The sequence below is a fragment of the Salmo salar genome, chromosome 01 (genome assembly GCF_965601325.2).
Source record: "Salmo salar chromosome 01, fSalSal1, whole genome shotgun sequence".
Classification (NCBI taxonomy): domain Eukaryota; kingdom Metazoa; phylum Chordata; class Actinopteri; order Salmoniformes; family Salmonidae; genus Salmo; species Salmo salar.
The window spans coordinates 76,275,243-76,302,652 of NC_138291.1; the positions used below are offsets into that span (position 1 = coordinate 76,275,243).

The following is a 27,410-nucleotide window of genomic DNA, read 5'->3' on the forward strand; positions in this document are numbered from 1 at the left end:
AATCCCTCACCACATGTCCAAAACACACCATACTCCTCTGTCCTCTCCTCTTGTCGCTGGGAGAAATGATGATGAGAGCTCATTTTTGGAGGCAGGCCCTGAATATCCCTGTTATTATTATAGAGAACTGGAACACACTGGGGTTGCGTCCCAAATGGCACCCTAGTCTCTATGTAGTGCACTACTTTTGACCAGGACCCATATGGCTCCGGTCAAAAGTAGTGCACAATATACAGTGCCTTCAGAAAGTATTTACACCCCCTGCCTTTTTCCACATTTTGTTGTGTTACAGCCTGAATTGTATTGTAAATAAGAATAGAATATGTTTCTAAACACTTCCGCAGTAATGTGGATGCTACCATGATTACGGATAATCCTGAGTGAATCGTGAATAATGATGAGTGAGAAAGTTACAGACGCACAAATATCATACCCCCAAAACATGCTAACCTCTCACCATTACAATAACAGGGGAGGGTAGCATTTTTGGGGGGGGGGGGGGGTGTATGATATTTGTGCATTTTTGGGGCGTACTGAAAACCTGCTTTAGTCTGCTTTTCACCAGACACGGGGAGATGAATTCACATTTTCAGCAGGACAATAACCTAAAACACAAGGCCACATCTACACTGGAGTTGCTTACCAAGAAGTCAGTTAATGTTCCTGAGTGGCCTAGTTACAGTTTTGTCTTAAATCTGCATGAAAGTCTATGGCAAGACCTGAAAATTGTTGTCTTGCAATGATCAACACCCAATTTGGCAGAGCTTGAAGAATTTTGAAAATAATGGGCAAATGTTGCACAATCCAGCTGTGGAAAGCTCTTAACTCTTAGAGACTTACCCAGAAAGACTCACAGCTGTAATCGCTACCAAATGTGACTCTAACATGTATTGACTCAGGGGGTTGAATACTTACAGCGCCGGGAAAAAGTATTTGCACCCTTTCTGATTTGTTGTATTTTTGCGTATTTTTGATACTTAATGTTATTAGATCTTCAACCAAAACCTGATATTAGATAAAGGGAACCTGAGTTTACCAATAACAAGAAAAATATCAAGTATAGAAAATCAGAAAGGGGGCAAACACTTTTCCATGGCACTGTATCTAATCAATATACAATATATTAGTGTTTTATGTTTCAGAAATGTTTTGGAAATATTAGAATTTCTTCCACTTTGACATTACAGAGTATTTTGTGTAGATTGTTCACAAAAAAAATGACAATTAAATCCATTTTAATCCCACTTTGTAACACAACAAAAGGTGGAAAAAGTCAAGGGGTGTGAATACTTTCTGAAGGCACTGTAGGGAATAGGGTGCCATTTGGGACACATCCTGGAAGTCACGGGCCATTCTTTCTCTCTGTTAGACAGAAGGCTGGGGCTCGGCTAGATTAAAACCTTCTTAACTTCACTGACAGTTTCAACTGCTGAACTCTGCTCTAAACTGCTTTGAGAATACTGTTTCCTACCAAGTGTCATTTTCTTTCAGTTTGCAGATGGTACTCTCCTCTCTCTCTCTCATTCTGAATAATTCTGTTTGTGCTAGGTTCGGGGGAAATGTCAGTGACACTATTGTTTTTACCTTGCTGTTTGATGTAGTCGAAGGAGTCTCTTGAGGAGCTGAGTTCTGAAAACTGATGTTGAAAGTATACAGGTAGAACTTCAAGTGGAAAGATGACACCGTCAAGTTTTGTGTCAAGATTTTTATTTCGTTTAAAAAATATTTAATTTAGAATATATTTGTTTATTTCTTTTCACTTTGTGAATAATAAAAAGTTAATGTTTTTCCTTTTTGATATTTCATCTTAATAAGACGTGTTTAAGTCAAGTGGAAGATGTGCTGAATTTGTTTTGACTAAAATACTATAAACAGTTTGAGGATGGTGCCACTGAAGTTTAGAGATCAAATTAAATGTTTGATTCAAGAAACTGTTATTATTTCAACCAAGTACACCAACAAAACATGTGAGTCCTACCGATCTCCATATGCATCCGGTGGGATAAGATAATGATCTGTACTGTATGTACAATGTTCTTTACCATTCATTGTCCAGATAGATCACCACTTCCAACAGCAGCACACAGCATATGGCTTATGGACTTAAAGGGACATTTCACAATGTTTCAGCTTCATTTTCCATCAACCTCCTGTGGTTTCTATGTTTGGTAGTAAAACAGATAGAGGAAGATATGTGTTTCCAATGACATCATCGGTGTGCATTGTATGATTTTTAACCAATTATGAGTTGGCATTGCCTACTAATTGTCTACTAATTGGTTGATGATGTCATTGGAAGCACGTATCTTCCTCGATATTTTTTACTACAAAACATAGAAACGTGCTGGAGATGATGAATATGAAGTAGAACATTTTAGAAATGTTCCTTTAATACTCTCAGCAGTGTTGGAACACCAATCCTCCTAAATCTTTACCTGCTGTGACCATCACAGACAGGCCAATGTTATTTACACAAGTACAACACTCGTAAGTGTGAAACAATACCGGGGCGTCTACTGAGAAACTGTCAGGGAGATAGACAGACAAGGACATGAGTTCTTGCCAACCTAGGCCCAGGCCCAGCCCATTCTGCAATAACATCCCTCTGGTACTTCTGGATCTGGTCCAATTTCCAGTATCACTGGTCAGTTTCAGTGACAGCGAATTGACAAAGCATATATCAGCCCGAATGGATAGGCCACATTGCTGTTAGAAACCAGCTCTGAAAGCAGATTGCTTACGCAAGTCAAACTATTATTCATGTTCCACTGTGATTTGTGACTGCGACCGGGGACATTTGAGATGTGGTCTAGTGTTTCCCAGTATTACTTTTAGTCCCTGCCAGAAGTTAGCTAGCGCAGGTCTGCAGCGGTTTTCTCTCCCTGGTTTGGAAGCACAGGAGTCCATCAAGGTAATTTATGACAGTGGAGGCTAGCCAGATGGTTTGGATATTTTTACAGCAGGATCGATGGAGGATTCTCCAGTTTCTCCTGTGTGAAATGGATGGCTCAGTGTGTAGTGTGAACCGCTGTATGGGCCTTTTTACCCATCAGGAAGAAGATGAAGAGTTTCTAATGTGTTAGCAGATGCTAGGTCACCTGTCACACTGGAGGGAGAGAGGGATCAGAGACCAGTGAACTCTGCTGGCATTATTAACGTCATCATACAGCTAGGTCATTAGCAATTCATGTTTATGTAGAGTTGTTTATCACATAAAACATGCTAAGTGAACAGCCATGAGTTTGTGAGTTTGAAGTGTTTAACTCTAATTTTATTTTTGGAGCCTGATTTTGTTTGAATGAACTGTGAATTCATTCAGAGTTACCTTCTGTAAGTCTAGATTAATGTAGTACTACTTGTCAATCACACTCACTAAACACAAGATGAAAAGAATTCATGTCAGTTAATCATAATTTGGTGGTTTCTCTTACCCCAATGGATAAAGGACATCACCATGCATTTTTGTCATGCTCACTCATAAACGTCATCAGGCATGCAGAATAACAATCAGAGCTTTGAGAGAGGGAGGGAGGGAGCATTGTTAATCTAGTAGCTACACAGCTACTGTACATGAAAGAATGATTATAGAGGCTTGTTGTTAAGAGCAGGAGTACATTTATAAGTGACACATCAGCCACAACACCTTCATTTAAAGACAGAATAGACACACACACACATGCAGAAACACACACACACTCACTGCCATTCCCAGCTCAGTCTCAGTGCTCCAGAGCTAATGTGGTGGAAGGAGCTCAACTCATCTGTCAATTACAGCGAGCTCCATTGGGCCGTTGTCTAAACAGTTTTTCTCTCTGGCTGGTGAATCCAGTGATTTATTGTCAACTGGCTTGGCTTCAATATACAATCAGCAGACACTAAGCTGTGATGTCTGAACACAAACTATGGTGGGAGTATCAGCATAGCTCACATTAACTGCCATGTGGATTATTCATTGAATCAGGGGCGACGTGAAACGCTCGTTGGGACCCGTTGCCTTGGAAAGAGAGGTGGTCCATCATCTAAAAATGCTAAATATCTTCGCCTCTATTTGTGCTTGGCTCCCCTACTTAACAAATCAAAGGGGTGTCCTATTTGACTAACCAAGCACACGTGCCCAATGTCAATGTTTAAGGAGGTCGGCCCGGTCAAAATGAAGTACTTGAGGTCGACTGGTTATGGGTTATGAGGATCAGAGCCTATTTCATTGAAAGGACTTTGGCATTTTATTATATGTCTTGGATTAGAATAGGTAGCTTGAGTTACAGGAGGAAGTAGCAAGTATTTTATAATGCTCACCAATATCAACATTCCTGCTTCACCACAACGAAGAGCGAGCGAGGCCAGTTGAACGGTAAACCTTTTAATCTGTCACAATGATTCGCTGACGTAATGGGTATAAACGAACGGAACAGGTTTCACTGTCACTTTAATATGAGCAGACAAGTTATTTTACTGTCATATTTTGATTGGTAGATTGTTTCTGACATGTTGTGTCACTGCGATAGGATTGGGTTGACGTCTGAGTCATTTAGGTCAGATTATTGAATTTATTCCAGATTGCTGGGATTTCTAATGACTGCTTTTCCAATTTCCCCCTTTACAATGCCTTTTTACAATGCCTTTACAATGCCTTTTCAAAACCAAACCTTCTGATTGACCTTGATTATATATTAACTGGTAGACGATATCTGTATTTAAAGGAGCATTTCACCACTTTTTAACCTCATTATCTCATTATCTACAGCAGTAAAAACGGCCACATTTTAAGATGGCTTGGAAATCACTGTGTGAGGATTTAAGCTACCAGCAATGTTAACCAGTAACTGCTAAAACAAATACTGAATGAAAGCCAGGAAAATAATAATGACTTTAGGGGTGTTAGGGACTTAAGTATGGAATGATATGAGTACTTCTGAAGGCCTGGATACTTTTCACAGGGGGTTGCCTCCTGAGAAAGACCAAAAAACCTATCTCCACTTGACACCATTAAACCAGTGCTAACTTGCAAACCCCATGAGCTATAGGATCAATTGTACCTCCTCTAGCTACTCTGATCTAGCATTTAGGCATCGTCTGAGGGCGCCAGGGGAAACCCTGATTCAGGGGTAATCGGATGGGGGTGGAAAGAGGAAAATGGCAGGAAATTAGATGAATTGGAGTGAACATGCGTAGCATGTCTCGCGGTGTGGTGGTCTTTTGTTCACGCCGTGTGACCCTGAGATGGAGATGACTTCGGGATATGACTCTGGGCTGGGCTGGCCTAGCATGTGTTTTTAATGCGTTTTGGCACTTGTGTCGACTCTTTAAAAAATATGATCACCAAATTATTTTTCGTATAGACTTACACTAGAACATAGTGTAGATTAACATTTTAAAAAGTCCTAGATTTACACTAGGTATAGGATAAAAAAAAAAAACTATTTACTTTAAGGGTGTTTTTAGAAGACATCCTCCACAGAAGAAAGTTGTATATTATATTGTTGTTTTCAGAGAGCGCTATGAAGTATGTTGGTACTGTAGCAGGCAGGCTCTAGATCCTAATGGTGGGTCTGAGCAGAGGAAAGAAGGATATGAAGATAACCTTGAGAGAGATAACAGAACCTCGGGCCCTTCCTTTCGTGCCTCACACAATTGCTAACCCACTATGACATCTTGGCCCAGGAACTTCTCAAGCCACTGATATACAAACAACAGCTGATATCCACTGAACTTTAAGCAGTGCTTAGAGGCAACGCCCTAGCGTTTGTTTTTATCTAATTTTAGATGTTTTTCTCTCTGATACAGGAGATCATCAATTGTGTTGTTCTACAGTTGTTGTTTTTTTGTTACTATTAGCCGTTTTGGCTAAGCAGTTTCCAAGCCCCCACAGGGTACAAATGAACCGATCAAAGGTATTAGCGTTGTGATGTGCGCTCGATAATATTTAACTTCATTAATTCCCATACCCTGAGCTGACATCCAGCTCCTATTAAGGTATGAAATCTCATCCTCCTCAACCCCTCCATCCTCTCCATACCTCAGCTGGTGCTTGCTGGTGCAGCCAAGCAGATAATACCCTGTGAGCTCTGAAACATGTACCATTATAATTAGCTTTGTCAGGTCCTAGCCCTACAACCTTCATGCAGATAATATGATAATATGTCTTCATAACCACCTGACCTTACATGCTCAATATTTCTCCTCTTATGAAGATTGCATGTCAATAAAGTAATTGAGTCCCGGGGTGTGTGGCAAGTGAAGATTTAGGTTATTGGACTTTTGGTGGGCAGTGATGAACGAGAGTTATTATTCTACCTGTCAGAGGATGTGCAGGGGGCTGAGGACAGTCCGAGGATGTCAGGGGTAGGGAGAGAGGGAGGGGGGAGATAAGGAGAGAGCGAATGAGAGGGGGTGAGATGCGGGAGAGAGTGAGGTAAGACAGAATTTAAGAGAGAGAGAGGAGTAAGGCAGAAGAGGAGAGAAGGAGGAGTCATTCTTCACAGGGAGGGACACATAGACAGTTAATCATCCATCCCTCCATCCCTCTCCTCCCTGCATACGGAGGAGAGATATGTCATGTTAATCAAGAGGAGTAGGGTTACAGTCAAGTTATCTGGGGTACGGGAGGCCAGGGGGAGGAGATCCACATTACCATCACAACCCTATTATTCCCTCTCCTTCCACAGCCATTGGCTGGAGCGGCATCATCTGTTTTCATTCTGTAGGATCCCTGTCATAGTGCGGTTCCCCTTCAATTCCAGACAGCATGCAACATCACTTTGTTTCTACTTAAAGTATATTAGCTAGCTTCTGCCACCTAGAAACATTAGCAATAGCTTTTGTGAAAGGTTTTCAGCAAAGGATTTCTAGTTCAAAGAACATTTCTGCTCTATAAACACATCATATGTTTATTATTGTAATATTTTGCCCTTGAATAAGTCATCAAATGTGATGTTCTCATACAAAATACAACAACATAGACACAATGTGCTAAATAGCATACAGCTGTAAGTGCATAATCCATCCCTACCACCATGGTCAAACATGAATACAAGGAACAGAGGAAATGAGAGGTGAAAATGAGAGAGTGGTCAGCGTGATGCCTGACAAAGAGAGTTACTCACCAGTTAAACTGACACAAGAGAAAGGGGGGAGAAAAAGAGAGACGGAGAAATATATTTTACCATGTCCTTTTGTATTAGGCCTGGAGATTGATCTCTTCCAGTCAGATGAAGGCATGATGTGAGTGATCCAAGCCCTCCATCATTGTGACACGCTGCTCTCGGCTAACACTCACCCATGTTGATGGGCACACCCTGCGCCACGAGGGCCCTGGCTGGCCAACCTCAACCTACCTTTTCCTCCCTCTATCTCTTTCTTCCACATTCCTTATTTTATTTCCATCCCCCTCTCCCCTGTTTTCTGTGCCAACCTTCCCTCTCTCTTTCTTCCTCATCCCTTGTTCTTTTATTTTCAGTCCCCTCCATCCTCCTTTATCCCCCTCTCCCCTGTTTTCTGTCACCATGTCATGTCGGATCAGTGTTTGGCGAGCCAGCCAGGATGTAACGGGAGCCCCAGGTAGAGAGCTGCCTACCAGGCATCATGATCACAGCTGAAATGAGGATAATAAGGATAGGGTCCCAGGGTGGTAGCCGTGGCAACAGTGGCACAGACAGGCCAGTCACTTAGCAGCACCAGGAAGTGGAGTAATAAGTGTTGTGCTGGGTGTCTGGAGGGCCAGGGGAGAGTATGAAGAGAAGGAGCTGACTGACGCATGGCCCCTTACGTCCCCATCGGTGAGGCAGGTGCTGCCAGTCGGGGGTCCAGGGCTCGATGTGTCCGAAGGGGACTGTTGTTTCCAGCGCCTGCCACACGTCAGATTACTATTGATATGTGTCACTGTGGAGGTGGCCAGGCGGTTTGTTTAAGAGAGGGTTCAGGACAGCAGCGGTCAACTGCTAATTCATGTCTGGCCAGCAGAGAGAGAGATGTGGTTGTAGGAGGAACTGAACCGGCTGACAGACAGGGGTATGAGAGGGAGGTCAGAGAGAAGGCAGGGCTTTGAAAGATGGTTCACTGATCACGTATGATGTTAATTCAAAGTGTTTATTGAAATTCGGGTAGTTTTGTCTTTTGAAGTTGTCGAATGACCCAAGTGGTAGTTTTTTTAAAGGTCTCAGTATAAAAACAGTAATGATAACTATTTTATATTGTTAACACAACATTTCATGAATTTTAGTAGTCATTATCACATTTGCACAGTTGCATATTTTCTCTCTGTGACAATTGACCCAATTGGGTAACCAATCGCAGCGCTCCAATGGAACTCAACTGTCATCAAGTCCGACACTTCGGACATTGTTTGGTATCTCAGCTGGTTAGCTAGCTCTCAGTTTCATTGACCACCAAACATTGCTAACGCTAGCTAGCCAGCTAGCCACTTAATATAACTTGTTTTCTCAAAATGTGTTAGCTAGCTAAGTTAGGAGTTGTATTCATAACATGGCTATCTGCTGTCGACATCAGGATACGATTCGAGGGCAGTTGGCACCAAAAATGCTTAGTAGCTTTAACTGCATGCCAACAGTTCATTCAGAGTGGCTTGCCACACCACAAGCATAATTTTACCAGGTTCCTGTGAAGCAATTGTATTGACAGTCCACGACAACATACCCAAGAGTTTCCTGATTAGCAAGGGGTAGTCTGTGTTTAATTTAACCAAGAGGGGCGGGGCGGGGCTTAGCGAAGGGTTAATTGGTCACCCTTTTTGTGAACAGCACCTGTGGCATTTGCTCTTCTGGCCATGTTTGGCAGCCATCTTTGATTTGATGGAAATGCTGAATGACAGGTACTGTGGTGCCATTTTGCCCATTGATGCATGAAGTCCATCATACAGTCCTCATCATTCAGTTTAGAATTAACATGACATATAGTAGCTGACCTTGTTTCAGTATACAAAAGGTCACATTTGTTGGTTATATGTCTTACAGTCATTTTGTTTACTTCAATTATACCGTTTTTGCTTCCTGCTGGAAGCCTCTTAGTTGTCACTATTGGGCCATGCTAGAATGGACAGAAACACTGTGCTTTCTAATCACAAATGCTATTAACTAACCACTACAACTCACCTTAAATATCACATAACCTTACCCCTAACTTTAACACGAAATTAAGAACAAATAGCCCATATACAGTACTTGCCCGTTACTTTTGGCGATATTGCAATTTTTTTTTATTTCCAGCATGGCCTTCTAGCGCGTACTACCCTCTCCTCTTAGAAGAGTTTATGTGGTAATTATTGACCTGACAATGAGCTTCATTACCCACTCTCTTTCATGCTGTTTTGCCTGATAATTGTTATTTAATGTGTTCAGATACATTAATTCGTCCAATCATCCCCTCCTCCAATGTCAAAGCGATGAGAGTAAAGTCATCACTCTCTGGTGATTAATATACGGCTCCTTTGTTATTGAATCCTGTTCTAGTGATTAAACTGGAAGTGAGTGACTCGCCGACCGACCGACCGTTCTTATTAACGGGTCGATTAGCAAAAGCAGCCAAATTGCTAATTGCAGTTTTCAAATGTTGTTGGTTACAGAGGTTTGATCCACTTTATCTGTTTATTTTTTGTATTTTAATTAGAAATGTGGGGGGTAATGAATAATTCTATCAATCAGTGTCAAACACACCACCACCCTAACCGTGTTGCATCTGGTGATAAGTAGTCATGTTACCATGAGAACATTAGTGCCTATGACTAGGACTCTCCTCACTGTTTTCATGTGCTTTCAAGAATAGAGATAACCTTACCTTTTCAATAACTATTACGGTAATAGCCAGAGGTGTCATTCCCATGAGAAATTCCATCATTTGGTGTTTTGTTGATGGTGTTTTAAAACGCTGTCTCTGGAGCCGCTCCAGAATCTCCCAGAAATGTTCCATTGGTTGAGATCTGGTGACTGAGACGGCCATGGCATATGGCTTTCATCGTGTTCATGCTCATCAAACCATTCAGTGTCCACTCGTGCCCTGTGGATGGGGGCATTGTTCTCCTATGGGAGCATAGCCATGGTGGCCATATTATTGGCCTGCCCAGCATTTTTGTACATAACCCTAAGCATGATGGGGTGTTACTTGTTTAATTAACTCAGGAACATATGTGGAAGAACCTGCTTTCAATATACTTTGTATCCACCCTTTGCCTTGATGACAGCTTTGCACACTCTTGGCATTCTCTCAACCACCTTCATGAGGTAGTCAGCTGGAATGCATTTCAATTAACAGGTGTGCCTTGTTAAATGTTAATTTGTGGAATTTCTTTCCTTCTTAATGCGTTTGAGCCAATCAGTTGTGTTGTGACGAGGTAGGGTTGGTGTAAAGAAGATAGCCCTATTTGGTAAAAGACAAAGTCCAGCTCAAATAAGCAAAGAGAAATGACAGTCCATCATTACTTTAAGACATGAAGGTCAGTCAATCTGGAAAATTTCAGTGCAGTCGCAAAAAACATCAAGCGCTATGAAGAAACTGGGTCTCATGAGGACCGCCACAGGAAAGGAAGACCCAGAGTTACCTCTGCTGCAGAGGAGAAGTTCATTAGAGTTACCAGCCTCAGAAATTGCAGCCCAAATAAATGCTTCACAGAGTAACAGAAACATCTCAACATCAACTGTTCAGAAAAGACTCAGTGAATCAGGCCTTCATGGTCGAACTGCTGCAAAGAAACCACTAATAAAGGACATCAATAAGGAGAAGAGACTTGCTTGGGCCAAGAAACACGAGCAATGGACATTAGACCAGTGGAAATCTGTCCTTTGGTCTGATGAGTCCAAATGTGAGCTTTTTAGTTCCAACCGCCGTGTCTTTGTGAGACGCAGAGTAGGTGAACGGATGATCTCTGCATGTGTGGTTCCCACCATGAAGCAAGGAGAAGGAGGTGTGATGGTGTGGCGGTGCTTTGCCGGTGACACTGTCTGTGATTTATTTTGAATTCAACGCACACTTAACCAGCATGGCTACCACAGCATTCTGCATCTGGTTTGCGCTTAGTGGGACTATCATTTGTTTTTCAACAGGACAATGACCCCAACACACCTCCAGGCTGTGCAAGGACTATTTGACCAAGAAGGAGAGTGCCTCCATAATCACCCGACCTCAACCCAATTGAGATAGTTTGGGATGAGTTGGACAGCAGAGTGAAGGAAAAGCAGCCAACAGGAGCTCAGCATATGTGGGAACTCCTTCAAGACTGTTGGAAAAGCATTTCAGGTGACTACCTCGTGAAGCTGGTTGAGAGAATGGCAAGAGTGTGCAAAGCTTTCATCAAGACAAAGGGTGGTTACTTTGAAGAATAACATTTTGATTTGTTTAACATTTTTATGGTTACTAAATGATTCCATATGTGTTATTTCATAGTTTGAATGTCTTCACTATTATTCTACAATGTAGAAAATAGTAAAAAATTAAGAAAAGCCCTTGAATGAGTAGGTGTGTCCAAACTTTTGACTGGTACTGTAGTTGTTTGAAAAATGCAAAATTCTTCAACTTACGGACAGGGGGAATAGCCCCCCCCTCTGGACCACACCCAGTCATCCTCACGTACTTTGTGCCACCTCAGAATTTTGGGGTGAATGACACCCCTGGTAATAACTACTTTTGATAGTGATAATCGAGTATTTTCAATATCAACAGTACATCTTAATACTTGTACCTACATAGGCTTACCTTTTCAATAACTCACTGTAACACCCACTTCTGATAATCGCGCTGTTACGATATGAATATTTTCAATATCCACATGTAAAATACTTGTTGTGTGCCTATAGTGATGTTTTACGTCCCCTGCTGTAGCCTACTGTATGCTGTAGACCCAGAGGATGGAGTACTTTAGTTCCAAGGGGATTACGTCTTTGTAAACTGCATGAGTCCCCCTGCGCCTCAAACGACTCCTCTCTTATCTACAGCCTCCAGAGCTACTGTGCATCGTGTACTCTCCCTCTCTCTCTGCTCTATTTACAATAAATGTCATTGGAATTAATTTCACTGTTTTATTTTTGTCATTAGGCCCCCCCCGTTGTCCCGACTGTAATCTTTTCTCCAGTCAAAATGTATGACCGCCGGAATTCAATTTCCTCCTCGTCCTTATAAGTTGGGGAGTACAAAGAGTGATAGGCCTTTATCAGTGGCGTAGTCCTAATTCAGACATCAATGAAGAATGTCACTCTGAGTTTACAATGTTTGATTCTGGTCATTCAGTGAGCTGACAGTACTGCGGTCATAACTCCCCAAGGTTACTATAGCTAACCTTATTAGATAGATATACTGTATCTGAAAAACTATTTGTTTTAAGTGCACTATAATGTATCATAACTAGAGCTAAACCACATAATCATGAAAAACTCATCACAACTCATCATGATAACTAAGCCTCTACATTCATAATGGAAACAACTTTATTATTTTCATTTGGTCAGAGACTTGTGTTTCCTACTACACCACTGTGTCTGTGAGTCTAAGTACTGAAGTGGGTCTGTGAGTCCATTAAGTCTATGAGTAAATAGATGTGTGTTGTGTTTTGGCCCAGTAAGGAGATTCATGTGGTAACATCAACCAGCTATTGATCTGGCCTTTTGAGTCATGACCTGGCAACCTTCTCCTGACAACCCATCCAGCCACAGCAACAGCAAATCCCTCAACACCTCTCCTTTCCAGTGACCGCTGTTCTTTCTCTCTTTCTTTCCCTTTCCCTCCACTTTTTTCCATCTTGTTTTCGCCTCCTATGCACATTTTTATCTGAGTTGTGCACACGGCTCTTAAATATGTCTCTGTCCCTCCTTTGTCTCCGTCTTGGACACCTTTTTACCCCAATAAATATAATTTGCAGTATGAATAAAAGTCCAAATCTGACAATAAAGTCAAAACAAACGGACAGTGAATTACTTCTGTGTGTGACGACAATTTCAAAAGAATTAGAATGAGAAATGATATTATATTCTCATATGCCTGAGGACGATGATGTTTGAATAGTCTGACATGCTAACCACAGACAGAGAGTAGCCTTACAGTATATGTCAGACTAACGTTGGAGCAATGTTTGGAAAGGTTGATATTACAACGCTACTCAATGTCAATGGGGGAAGTACTGAGTTCTGCATATCGTCTTGTTCCAGCGTGATGGACAGCCCTGTCAATGGGAAGTCTTGTTAGCTAAGGAGGGGATGCAAATCTGAATCAATTTAGCAATTCATAGATAATCTGGATGTAGTTCAAGGATAGCATTTGGCTTGTGACAAAAAAAAGATCTAGCCTAATTGACAGTATGACACAAAATATGTGTTATTAGAGTCAGGGTATTATGTCACAAATGATGTTTAACTATGCTAATACATAATCATAATAATACATATTTTATTTGTAATAGTAGTATGCCTTGTGGTGTCTTGTAGGACTCAAGAATTTCTTCTCTGTCTGATTTGTATGCAGTGTATTCCCCCTTTCCCCCTCCCTCCCTCTCTCACTCCCTCTCTCCCTCTCCTTCCCCCTCCCTCTCTCACTCCCTCTCTCCCTCTCCTTCCCCCTCCCTCTCTCACTCCCTCTCTCCCTCTCCTTACCCCTCCCTCTCTATCTCACTCCCTCTCTCCTTCTCGTTCCCCCTACCTCCCTTTCTCACTCCCTCTCTCCCTCTCCCTCTCCTTCCCTCCTCCTCCCTCTCTCCCTCCCTGCTCCCCAGCCTCTGCCTCTGCCTGGGTGAAAAATGGGGTGCATTTCCCTGATAGGCCGTGTGGATGTGGGGAGTGTAAATGGCTAATGAATTACAGATGAACATTGATGCAAATTAATCTTCCTGATGTACCTCCCTGGGTTATATGGCAGCCATTTAAAAGTTTAATCAATACACCAAAGTTGAGAACATGCAGCCGCTGCAGTAAACAGGGAGAAGGAGGAGGGGGAATAGGGAGGCCTGATTCCAGGGCATGCATCATAATGACAGGTATTTATGTTTAATGGACTAAATATTTTTTTATTGGAAAAGGACAAATTTAAGTGTGTAAGTTATTCTCTGGGCTTTCCCTCTGAGGCCTGCTGAGAGTTGGATGCCACCTTCTTTGTTAAGATGCACTGGGCTAATAGGCAGGGTTGAACACAGAATTACATAAGTTAGTTATATTCTTTATTACTCTTTCATCATGATGATCTACTGTAGGTCTTGTATATTGTTAGGTAAAATATATATTTATGACAATGGTTTCAAGGTTTATTCCATTTCACCTGGCAACTCTAAGGACTATACAGTATAATACTCCCTATTCATAATGGTCTATTCAAAGTCAGCCGCTCATCTCCTTGTCCCTAACAACAACATCAACAGATGGCTTTGATCATAAGTAGATCTGTAGTCTTACCCGGGCTATGCCTGAGATTCCAACACGTGTGTTTGTCAGGAGTCGTCAGTAGTTTGTGGTTTGCTTGGGGCTCAAACCTGACAACACACTAGACAGCACATGGGATCTGACCTGTTGATCTGCGGCCCAATTCTCACGCACGCACACACACACACACATACACACACAGAGGTCCTTCTCTCGTTTGATTTAATAGCTGACATAATCCAGGGTCTACGTTTAATAAGTTCCAGCCTATCTCTCTCTCTCTCTCCAGCTGTTTTGTGGATATGTATTCTCTGTAGAGAGTGAGGGATACTTATTAGCTAAGCTTTTCGCTTCAGAAATACCTCCGTCGGCAGAGGTCCAGACACAGTATTGCTTTACAGGTAGTAAAGTACACCAAGTAATCACCTAGTAAATATGACTTTTACTCTTCTCTTCCTTTCAACCCCATTTCTCGTTTTCCCTTTTCATAGCGGCTACTTTTTAATGTTCTTCCTTTTAAAATGGTTTTTCATGCTTGCATACCTAGCAACTGTTGTCATAATGGATATACAGATAATCAGAGATCTACTGTACCACCAACACACACCGATCATATTTACATCACATATCCTCATCATTATTATTTATTTATGTGCCACAATGTGGCTAGCTGTCCATTTGGGGCCGTATGTATCAAGTGGCTCAGAGTAAGAGTACTGGTCTAGGATCAGGTTACCCCTGTCCATATAATCATATTTATTGTGACCTGAATGGCAAAGCTAATCTTAAAATGAAGCACTCCTACTCTGAGATGCTTGATTCATACAACCCGTAATGTGTGTTTGTGAGGGGGGGAAACTCATTCTGATTGGCTGGTCCTGGCACCCCAGTGGCTGGGCCTTAGCCCTCCCAGGCTAAGTTAGTCATGTGAAATACATAGATTAGGGCCTAAGGAATTTATTTCAATTGACTGATTTCCTTCTATGAACTGTAATTCAGTAAAATCTTTGAAATTGTAGCATGTTACGTTTGTATTGTTTTTCAGTATACAGTGCATTCGGAAAGTATTCAGACCCCTTGACTTTTTCCACATTTTGTTACGTTACAGCCTTATCCTAAAATTGATTAAATAAATACAAATCTCATCAATCTACACATAATACCCCATAATGACAAAGCGAAAAAAAGGTTTTTAGGAAAGTTTGCAAATGTATAAAAAAAAAAAACTGAATTAACTTATTTACATAAGTATCAAACTCTTTACTATGAGACTCGTAATTGAGCTCAGGTGCATCCTGTTTCCATTGATCATCCTTGAGATGTTTCTACAACTTGATTGGAGTCCACTTGTGGTAAATTCAATTGATTGGACATGATTTGGAAAGGCACACATCTGTCTCTATAAGGTCCCACAGTTGACACTGCATGTCAGAGCAAAAACCAAGCCATGAGGTTGAAAGAATTGTCCGTGGAGTTCCAAGACAGGATTGTGTCGAGGCACAGATCTGGGGAAGGGTACCAAAACATTTCTGCAGCATTGAAGGTCCCCAAGAACACAGAGGCCTCCATCATTCTTAAATGGAAGAAGTTTGTAACCACCAAGACTCTTCCTAGAGCTGGCTGCTCGGCCAAACTGAGCAATCGGGGGAGAAGGGCCTTGGGCAGGGAGGTGACCAACAACCCGATGGTGACTCTGGCAGAGCTCCAGAGTCCCTCTGTGGAGATGGGAGAACCCTCCAGAAGGACAACCATCTCTGCAGCACTCCACCAATCAGACCTTTATGGTAGAGTGGCTCCACTCCTCAGTAAAAGGCACATGACAGCCTGCTTGGAGTTTTCCAAAAGGCACCTAAAGACTCTCAGACCATGAGAAACAAGATTCTCTGGTCTGATGAAACCAAGATTGAACCCTTTGGCCTTAATGACAAGCGTTACATCAGGAGGAAACCAGGCACCGCTCATCACCTGGCCAATACCATCGCTACGGTGAAGCATGGTGGAGGCAGCATCATGCTGTGGGGATATTTTTCAGCGGCAGGGACTGGGAGACTAGTCAGGATCGAGGCTAAGATGAACGAAGCAAAGTGCAGAGATATCCTTGATGAAAACCTGCTCCAGAGCGCTCAGGACCTCAGACTGGGACGAATGTTCACCTTCCAACAGGACAACGACCCTAAGCACACAGCCAAGACAAAGCAGGAGTGGCTTTGATCGAACATCGATCATCTCTGGAGAGACCTGAAAATAGCTATGCAGCAACGCTCCCCATCCAACCTGACTGAGCTTGAGTGGATCTGCAGAGAAAAATGGGAGAAACTCCCCAAATACAGGTGTGCCAAGCTTGTAGCGTCATACCCAAGAAGACTCGAGACTGTAATCACTGTCAAAGGTGCTTCAACAAAGTACTGAGTCTGAATGCTTATGTAAATGTAATATTATTATATATCTTTTTTTAATACATTTGCAAACATTTCTAAAAACCTGTTTTTGTTTGTCATTATGGGCTATTGTGTGTACTTTGATAAGGAAAAACAACAATTTCATCCATTTTAGGATAAGGCTGTAATGTAACAAAATGTGGAAAAAGTGAAACGGTCTGAATACTTTCCAAAGGCACTGGATATCCACATATAGTCTGCCAAAGTAGTGACTCAATCACATGATGTTGTGCTGGCCTGATAAACGGACAGCGGGAGATGGATAGTGTCCACTATAATAGGCCAGGCTCATACGAGGCCGTGCCCAAGCCCCATAACTCATTCTCTCACACAGCCTTATGGATGCCTGCCTCCAGACCCTTTGTCTTCTCCCTTCCATATTATCTCAGCCCTTTGAGATAATACGGAAAGTTTAATTGCATTGTTAATTGATTTTTTTCTCCACAGCATTATTACCCCTGATGGATTGTGGCACTGATGAAAACGTTGGTTGGTTGGCCGGAGGGATAGCGTGAGAGAGAAAGGGGAAGGGAGAGAAAGAGAGGAGATGGGAGTAGAGGAGAGAAAAAGAGGAGGGCGGAAGAGGAGAAGAGGAGAGGTAGAGAGAAAAATAGAGGGGATAGAGAGGAGAGATGCGCCTGGTGGAGAATAGATAACCTTGATGTTAAGAGCTACATCCTTCGGATATGTCTTTCCTTGACATATTGATGGCCCTTGAAGAGAGAGGAGCTGATTGTATGCAGGGAGCAATCATTAAACCCACTCCAGCTCTCTCCCTCCCTTCCTCTCCCTTTGTCTTTTTCTCTCTCTCTCTCTCTCTCTCTCTCTCTCTCTCTCTCTCTCTCTCTCTCTCTCTCTGTCTGTCTGTCTCTCTCTCTCTCTCTCTCTCTCTCTCTCTCTCTCTCTCTCTCTCTCTCTCTGTTGATTCATTTGTTGATTTACGTAGAGGTCTTTGTTAAGCAGTAGGTCTCACTAGCTTATGGCTGTAGTGATTCTTCAATCCCTTTAACTGACTTCCTAAACCTCTCCTTCCTATGTGCAGTTGTAACTTCATTTCAAGGTTTGTTATCTGTTGTGTGTCATAGGGATTTCTGTGTATGCAGTTGTTGGTTGTGTATTACTTGAGCGATACAATATACTTTACTCCCCTTTAAAGAAGGATATATTGTACTCCCCTTTAAAGATATAGATACTGTAGTCCCCTTTTAAAAATAATATAGATACTGTACTTCCCTTTAAGAACAGTAGAGATACTATACTTCCCTTTAAGAAGAGTAGAGATACTGTACTACCCTTATAAAAGAGCAACAAGGTGCAGGGTGTGCGTGACATTCTGTGCAGAACAAAGGCCTGAGTGTTCGTCTGCCAGAGGATCCATGATGGAAACATTAGCTTCCCACGTCACTGATCTAATCTGTCACTTTAATGGGTGTTCACTGTTCTCAGGGATCTCTCTCTCTCTCTGTGCGTGTGGGCGTGCATGTGCATGCATGTGTGCCTATCTGTGTCAGTCAGTCATGGGACACAGATATTATATACATGACACCAGTATCAGCTCATCAAACTGTTCCCACTGGCCTGAGGAGGCCTCATAAGGAATTATGTAAGTCTTTGACTTCTTCCCCCTCTACCTTCTTTCTCTCTCTCTCCATCCTCCAATAATATGTTGGATTCTAGCTGTTGGGGGACTGATGGAGTTAGGGGTGTGTAGAGTAGCCTGCTCTTTATCACACTTCACAGCCTGCCAGGTTATACTGAACACATGTGCACGCACACACACCACACCCACACACACACACACACACACACACACACACACACACACACCACAACACACACACACACACACACACACACATATACACACACACACCCCCTGCAGCCAGTCGTTGGCCAGGAAAGCAGACTCCATCTCTTTGTTTTCTCATCACTCTCTATCTATCTGTCTATCTTCTCTGCTCCCCCCCCCCCCCCCCCCTGTCTGGCTTCCTCTGGCATGCCCAGATGTCTCTGTTTAAAGCACTGTGGGAGAATCAGAGCTCACAGCCCTCTGATTGGTGCTAGGGAAACTTGGATCAGGGTTTTTGTGCAGTCATCAATTTGTGTACTGTTGACCCACAATTTGTTTGTAACTAATTTATTTGATCCAGCCCTATTCTAAACAAATACTTTTCTTGTATTTCATTGTATTTCTTTTTTGTATTTCTTCGTGAACTGTCAGTTGTCACTCTCTACATCTCAGTAGGTAACCTGTGAAGGGCCCTAGCCTCCTTGCTATATCTCTCAAGGGGTCTATGTAGGGTATGTGAAGAGCCCTAACTCCAGACCTTGGGCTGTGTAGGTAACATCTAAAGGTCTGTGTCCTTCAGTAGGTAAGCTGTGAAGGGCCCATCCCTCCTCTGATCACAGTGCTATAAGACCATGTGAGTTGTGTGGTGTGGAGCCCAGTCTCCCACCGTGGCACCTGTATCCCCAGGCAAACTGTCTGAACCGGGCAGGGAGCAGGCAGGCAGGCAGGCATGGGGATTTTATCGGAGGTGACAGCTCCTCACACTTGAGTGTTTGGATCACCTCAAGTAGCTGGGCTATGAGGGGAATGAGAGCCGCTCCACTACAAAGTCCAGATTTAGATTGACTGAGCTTGTCCCCGGGCCTGTGTTCTGCACGGCTCCCCAACCTGACACAACACACACATTCACTACTGCTGGGATGAAGACTGCTGCACTGTCTGTCTGCCTGCTGCACTGAACTGACATCAGGGGTTGTGTGTGTATGTGTGTGTGTTTCCGCGCGTGTGCGTGTGTGCCCGTGTCCATTCAAGTTTGTGTGTGTGTGTGTGTGTGTGTGTGTGTGTGTGTGTGTGTGTGTGTGTGTGTGTGTGTGTGTGTGTGTGTGTGTGTGTGTGTGTGTGTGTGTGTGTGTGTGTGTGTGTGTGTGTGTGTGTGTGTGCGTGCGTGCGTGCGTGCGTGCGTGCGTGCGTGCGTGCGTGCGTGCGTGCGTGCGTGCGTGCGTGCGTGCGTGCGTGCGTGTGTGTGTTAGTGGGGCTACTTTGAAGACAGAGAGTTAGAGAGCGGTGGTGTGTCAGGTTTGGTTAGAATGGAGGTTGGCGTTGGAATATGCTTGGCACTAATATGGCACCAGTATCTCTGTCCCCATCTCTGCTTTCTGTCACTATGTGCCATTCTGGTCCCTGTCTCTCTTCTGCCCTGACAATGTCTCCTCCGATTAAGTGATTGGCTATATCGCTCTGAGCAGCCCTCAACTGTTTCTGACATCCTTACCCTCTCCTTTCTTCTGCTCTCATTTCCTCTCCTCTCATTTCCTCTGCACTCCCCCCTTCTCCTCTCCTTTCCTCCCCTTCCCTCAGAATAGAATACAACTTTATTGTCCATCTGTTACAACCTCCTCTACTAATGCTCTTGATGTTTATTTAAGAAGTGTGTTGATATCAGAGGATGTATCGGTCCTTCTGTCAGAGGGTCGTTGACGGCGCTAATGCCACTTGTCCTTGCCGAGCGGTGACACCTAGCTAGCTGTAGCTGCATCTCCGCCGCATTCGTCAAGTAGTGCTCTGCTGAGCGCTGTGACATCATAGCTAGGAAAGGGTATGGACAGAGTCGACCATTTTGTTTTACAGTGTAACCCTTGGAGGAATAGCAGAGGGTAAATGAATTCCTTTGTTGTAGTTATTTTGTTTTTTACAAAGCTACTAACTCGTACCATATTGAATTTCATGAATAAAACAGTCTTCACCTTGTCTTTAGATTAACAGATATATGATAAATAAGATAATAAATGTGTGGATTTTCATTGTAGCTTTTTTGTTGTTGCAGACATTGATTGGATCAATGAGCCATACAGTAGGTCAGAGTTCAGCTTTGTTGTTTAGGGCAAGTACAAACATCAAACATCTCCCATACGTACTATGTTTCTCTACACATCTTTGGTATAACATTAAGTATTTAAAGATTATGTCAAGGCCATGGGTCATTTTACTATATGTTAATATTGATTGTGATACAAAGCAAATGAATGATACATATGATCAGTAGTCATATGAAAATGCAACACACACACACACACACACACACACACACACACACACACACACACACACACACACACACACACACACACACACACACACACACACACACACACACACACACACACACACACACACACACACACACACACACACACACACACGTGTTTGTGTGTATGGGTGGAGTGGAGGCAGGGCTAGGGTTGTGTGCTTGTTACTGTCTAGACATCGCCCTGAGGCCAAATGCTGTTTCCCCCGCTGTTCCTCAACTTGAGAAGGATACTCATCCTCCACACACACACATACGCGCGCACACACACATGCACACACACACATCACAGATGGGATAAGACAGATAGTGACAGATAATAAACTATTATAATAATCATATCTATATTATAGTTGTGTATACTGTTGTTTCAATAGCTAAATGAAGATGTATATCAAATATTTGAGATTATATAAAATAAACAGCATTGTGGAATAGACAGAGAAATCAATTTGCAGACACTCAAATTCATTTTTCAACCACCTTTATTTAACCAGGTTGGCCAGTTGAGAACAAGTTCTCATTTACAACTGCGACCTGGCCAAGATAAAGCAAAGCAGTGCGACACAAACAACACAGAGTTACACATGGGATACACAAACGTACAATCAATAACACAAAAATCTATATACAGTGTGTGCAAATGTAGTAAGATTAGGTAGGTAAGGCAATAAATATGCCATAGTGGTGAAATAATTACAATTTAGTGCAGAAGATGATGTGCAAGTAGAGATACTGGGGTGCAAAAGAGCAGAAAGAAAAAAAAGAACAGTATGAAGATGAGGTAGTTGGGTGGGATATTTACAGATGGGCTGTGTACAGGTGCAATGATCGGTAAGCTGCTCTGACAGCTGATGCTTAAAGTTAGTGAGGGAGATATAAGTCTCCAGCTTCAGTGATTCTTGCAATTCGTTCCAGTCATTGGCAACAGAGAACTGGAAGGAAAGGCGGCCAAACGAAGAGTTGGCTTTGGGGATGACCAGTGAAATATACCTGCTGGAGCTCGTGCTACGGGTGGGTGTTGCTTTGGTGACCAGTGAGCTGAGATAAGGCGGGGCTTTACCTAGCAAACTTATAAATGACCTGGAGCCAGTGGGTTTGGCGCCAAATATGAAGCGAGGGCCAGCCAACGAGAGCATACAGGTCGCAGTGGTGGGTAGTATATGGGACTTTGGTGACAAAACGGATGGCTCTGTGATAGACTACATCCAATTTGCTGAGTAAAGTGTTGGAGACTATTTTGTAAATGACATCGCTGAAGTCGAGGATCGGTAGGATAGTCAGTTTTACGAGGGTATGTTTATCAGCTTAAGCAAAGGAGGCTTTGTTGCGAAATAGGAAGCCAATTCTAGATTTAATTTTGGATTGGAGACGCTTAATGTGAGTCTGGAAAGAATAGTGATGCTAGACGGGCGGGCTGTATAGAATGGCTATAAACATCAGGTTTAATCCATCCACAGGTAAATCTGAATTGGACTAGCATTTTAATATTCTTCTTCTTCCACTTCCAGGTGTGTTCGCCAAGTGCCGTTACGTCTACTATGGAAAGCATTCGGAAGGCAACCGATTCATCCACAATGACCAACTCTGATGGACCGACAGAGAGACGCAAACACATGCACACAAGCATCATTATACAAGTTGTTAAATAAAAATTCAAACATCTTCATTAAAATGTCTCTTCCATAACCTATACTGTCACTCTCAGACCCCAGTCCTTGGGCCGTATCTATCAAGCTTCTCAGAGTAGGATTGCTGATCTAGAATCAGTTTTCAATCATGAATGAGATTATATGCACAGGGGGGACCTGATCCTAGGTCAGCATCCTAGTCTACGCTTTATGAATACGGGCCTTGTAGCGTAGTGGCCTGGTCTCCTCCTCCTCCGCTGAGCTGTGGCTGGCTCTCCTGTCAGCTCCACTCTCCTGCCCCAGAGTGAACATTGACACTCACGTTGACATAATTGCATTCAAGCAGCAGTGCTCCACATACACACAACCATATACAAAAATGCATGCATGCACGCACACACACCCACAGAACTGTTCACGCAAGCGCACACACTCTCTCTCTTTCACACCCACCCACCCAAACACACACACCCCGTGGCCACGGTGATGGACAGCTCCAGCCAAGCGGCTGATTTGACAGCCACAGCAGCCATGATGGATCACCCGTCCCCTACCGCCACTCATCAGGGGTCAGAGGTCAAACCTGATGCCTCACTGGGCCTGTGTGAGTGTGCATGTGTGAGGGGGACAGGGGACTGGGGCGTAATGATGTATATTTCGAAATGTAAGTATACAGTAAATTTCACTTTTAGAGTGGCAGCTAGGAGAAAGAAAGAGAGATACAACATAAAACTAATAAAGTTTTTAAAACCTTTACAATTCCCACCCCTATGTCCACCTAGAGATAAATGATATAAGATAGGTAGATGTTTCCACCTGGCACATCTCCATCTTGTCTAAATTGGGGCTTGAGAATGTTAACACAGGGGATTAGAGAGAGGGTGGGGGCAATGCCAGACAGGAGAGGAGGAGGAGGGGGGGTAAATGAAAGTATAGGAAAGTTAGGATAACTTTTCTCAAGGAGTCCACCCTTGTGGTTCTGAAGCTGTATTTGAATGGATACAGGGCTTGCCTGCAAGAGTAACAACACTTCACAACTTTTCACTTACCAAATGTGTTTAGAGTTATGCTGTTGGCAGATATATTTTACTATGGTCTGTTTTTAATGGAAATTAATCAGTTTAGTATTCAATTATTGCATGATAATGTATAATTTGAAGAGATGTTATATTTTCAAATGCACAGTGAAAAGACAATCCAACATTCCAATATAAGCTTAAATAAAGAACACATTAGAGACCAAAGAAACATTCAACCTCAAACACTGTCAAATAGTTTCACTAAATTAGATTATCAAAATTCTGGTAACAAAATGTCCAGGTTATCCAGAAATCCTAGTTGGAGGATTCCTGCTTATTCCCGTTGATCTTCCTACCGGGATTTATTGAAATCTAGAGATTTTGGGGATGGTTACCAGAATTTTGCAACTCTGAATGTTCTATTGAAACTGAGATTAATCATTTCATTTTAATATCATATTAGTATGGAATTAAATTGTTAGTTCATTGTGATTTATGAATATTACCTCAATGGGGTTATGAAGGATTCAGAAGGCATGCTTTTAACATATTATAGTATCATTATAGTATCATAGTTAGGAACTATATTCCCAGATCTTTAAAATGTATGATACTTTTTCCTGAATATAAACTTCTAACATTTGTGAATCATGTATACTGACCCAAAATATTAACGCAACGATTTTACTGAGTTACAGTTCATATAATGAAATCAGTCAATTCAAATAAATTCATTTTGGCCCCAATCTATGGATTTCACATGACTGGGCATGGACGCATCCTTGGGTGGGCCTGGGAGGGCATAGGCCCACCCACTTAGGAGCCAGGCCCAGGCAATCAGAATTATTTTTTCCCCACAAACGGGCTTTATTACAGACAGAAATACTCCTCAGTTTCATCAGCTGTCCGGGTGGCTGGTCTCAGACGATCCCGCAGGTGAAGAAGCCGGATGTTGAGGTCCTGAGCTAGCGTAGTTAGATGTGGTCTGCGGTTGTGAGGCTTGTTGGACGTACCGCCAAATTCTCTAAAATGGCGGAGGCGGCTTATGGTAGAGGAATGAACATTCAATTCTCTGGCAACAGCTCTGGTGGACATTCCTGCAGTCAGCATGCCAATTGCACGCTCTCTCAAAACTTGAGGCACTTGTCGACGTTTACAAAGTTTGCGTAGAAAATAGATTTGACAATTGCCTGCTAGGGTGCATTTGTATTTAACAAACAGCTGGACGTAATGACGTCACACCTAAAACAAATTACAGTGCCGGGCGGTATGCCGTATATACCGTATACTGGGGTTTTTGGAAATAGCCACAGATGGTTTTTCAATAGTGTTGAAACGATTTCTTCCCAATTTAAAAAAAAAAGTGAATATTTGTAGCTACTTTTTAAGTAAATACCTGCAGTCAACTTGTGAAATGCTTTAGGAGATAAAGAAGATCACCTTCTTCATTTCACCTGTCATATAATTTTTCATTATGAAGCTTACCGGTAGTCCCCAGTCACGTGGTGTGTGTTTACAAGCACACAATGACGAGAGACCGGAGCCTTTTAAGTGACTGGAATTCCCAACTAAATGTTTGCCAGTCTTATAACTATTAAGTTAACGGTCTAAAATGTGCTAAATGCTCTCTAGTTTTGCATTTGGTTTGCTAATTTAGTAGCTAGTTAGCTATCTCGCTAGCTAAGTGGTAAGCTTCTTCCAAAATCAAGCTTCGCTTGGTAACAGCAGAGAATCCCCTCCTGGATCAAGAGCCTTGCTGTCTAATATTTGTTTTGTGCATGCAGCAATCTGTGAGTAGCCTTTTTCAGTTACTTGTATAAATTTATGAGCTAGAATATCTGTCCTGCAAATACTTTTGGTCAGAGACTGCATAAAATGTTGGCAATGTGCTCGTTAGGATTTAGTTTGCATTCTCTATGGGATTTTACATGTACTTATTAGCATTGATAACCTTCAGATTACAAAGGCTCAGTGGGGTTTTAAATAGCACCTGTTGTGGTCAGTGCTGGTATTACCGCATTTCCCGGTATGGCATAAGGTCGGTATGAAGGTATGACAATCTGGATACAGAGTTGAATAAAAATGAAGTGGTTGAAGTGTTTCTATTACCCATTTATGCATTAGATAGCCTATAAGCCCTCCCATTGTCATGTGCCAACATAACGCCACGGTTCCGTGCCATGGTGAAACTTGTACTCCTGTAGAGCTGAAATAATTGGATGGTGAAACTTGCATCCAGCCAACCAGAACAGCAAGGCGAAGCAGTTCAGCCATTCTTGAAAGTCAGGACAAATCTTACAAATAAACGTTATTTTTATCGTTGAAAAATAGATTTAGCAGGTAGTAAGTATTTAGAATGAAATGTAGAGTGGAGCTTCATAGTTACGTGTTGACATCACATGCCCCGCGTACCTTAAAAATGATTCGGCAATGATCATTTATTCTAAAAACATATTTTCCATCATCATTTGTCGCAGTAAATAAAGTTAGGCAAAATAATATGTTTCCTATATCTGACGTTACCATTACACATGTAGTAATGATTGTTTTTGCGACATTGCTTTTGTGAAATAAACCTGGAAACCTGCCTAATGTAATTTTATTATCTGCAATTTTGAAATGAGGCAATGCTGTTTTAGATGATCCCAAGTACATTTTGTATTACCCTTTAAAGGTCACTCTACCTTTATTGATTAAAACATTTTACTTGAGCTGTGTTGCTCTGTGTCTACATGGTTATTGGAAATGTCAAATTGTGGCATTCACATATTCCATCAAATTTGACTGAATATAACACATGCTTGTTATTGGTCCAAATCAAATTCTAATGTTGAGGTCTGGACAGCCACTTCCCTCCACGTCGTCTCTTTTGTTTTGACATATTCGCTTGCACTTCTACTCAATTACCATCTCCTCCTGCTCCTCTATTCCTGTCATTACTGTAAGAGGTAACTGTCTTCCACATTAGCCCAAACAGATCAGGGGGATGTGAGAGGGAGCACTTGGAGCTTCAGTCCTGCTTATCAATCTAACAGACAGACAGATGACAGAAAGGTCAAAGATAGCCCCACACTGTATGTTCAGGGTGTGCGTGCGTGTTTGCGTGGATCCTTGTGTGTTCCTGCGTACGTCTGTGTGCTGCTTCCTCCTACGAGACCATGCATCTGTAACGTTGGGGAGGCCGGTCACTAGTGGCAGCGTTTCAGAATGACAAGGTTTATTTGTGCGTGTTGTGATATGTTCAGAGGAAACCGGCCCTGACAGCTGGTGGAGGCAGGAAGAGGGGAGCCACAACAAGTTTCCCCCGCCCGGCAACACAAAATGTCATCCTTCCCCTGGCTGCTTCTCTCCTCACCCTCCCCGCACGCGCCAGCCCAACCATCCTGCTGAAAAGAGCAGACATTTAAAACTTTGTGACATGTGTCACAGGCACTGCCATTGAGCCAGTGCTGCTGACGGAGCTGGAATTGACAGGCCGGGAGCCACCGGAGCTGGCTGGAGGACACACCGAGTTTGGTGTGTGTCACTTCCCATCCTCGTCAGAGCACAGAGCACAGCCGCATCCCCAGCACACAAACTACTGCATTATGAGATGGGCAGGGAGGGCGACAGCGTGCAGCAGCGTGTAGACATCTGCCTTACTGACATAAACTTTGTGTGTGTGTGTGTGTGTGTGTGTGTGTGTGTGTGTGTGTGTGTGTGTGTGTGTGTGTGTGTGTGTGTGTGTGTGTGTGTGTGTGTGTGTGTGTGTGTGTGTGTGTGTGTGTGTGTGTGTGTGTGTGTGTGTGTGTGTGTGTGTGTGTGTGTGTGTGTGTGTGTGTGTGTGTGTGTGTGTGTGTGTACTGACATGAGACTGACATGGTGGTACAGCAGACTAATTAAG

At 42.7% G+C, this 27,410-nt stretch overlaps 1 protein-coding gene across 1 annotated transcript in view; it reads left to right on the forward strand.

The window, feature by feature from the left end:
* LOC123743785 (leucine-rich melanocyte differentiation-associated protein) overlaps window positions 1-26,238 on the forward strand; it is a 384,937-nt gene extending 358,699 nt beyond the window's left edge. The window contains exon 6 of the mRNA XM_082976693.1: window positions 22,389-26,238. Coding sequence (XP_082832819.1) covers window positions 22,389-22,468 — 80 coding nt within the window. The 3' untranslated portion in view covers window positions 22,469-26,238. The remainder of the gene's footprint in view (window positions 1-22,388) is intronic.
* The last annotated feature ends 1,172 nt before the right edge of the window (window positions 26,239-27,410 follow it).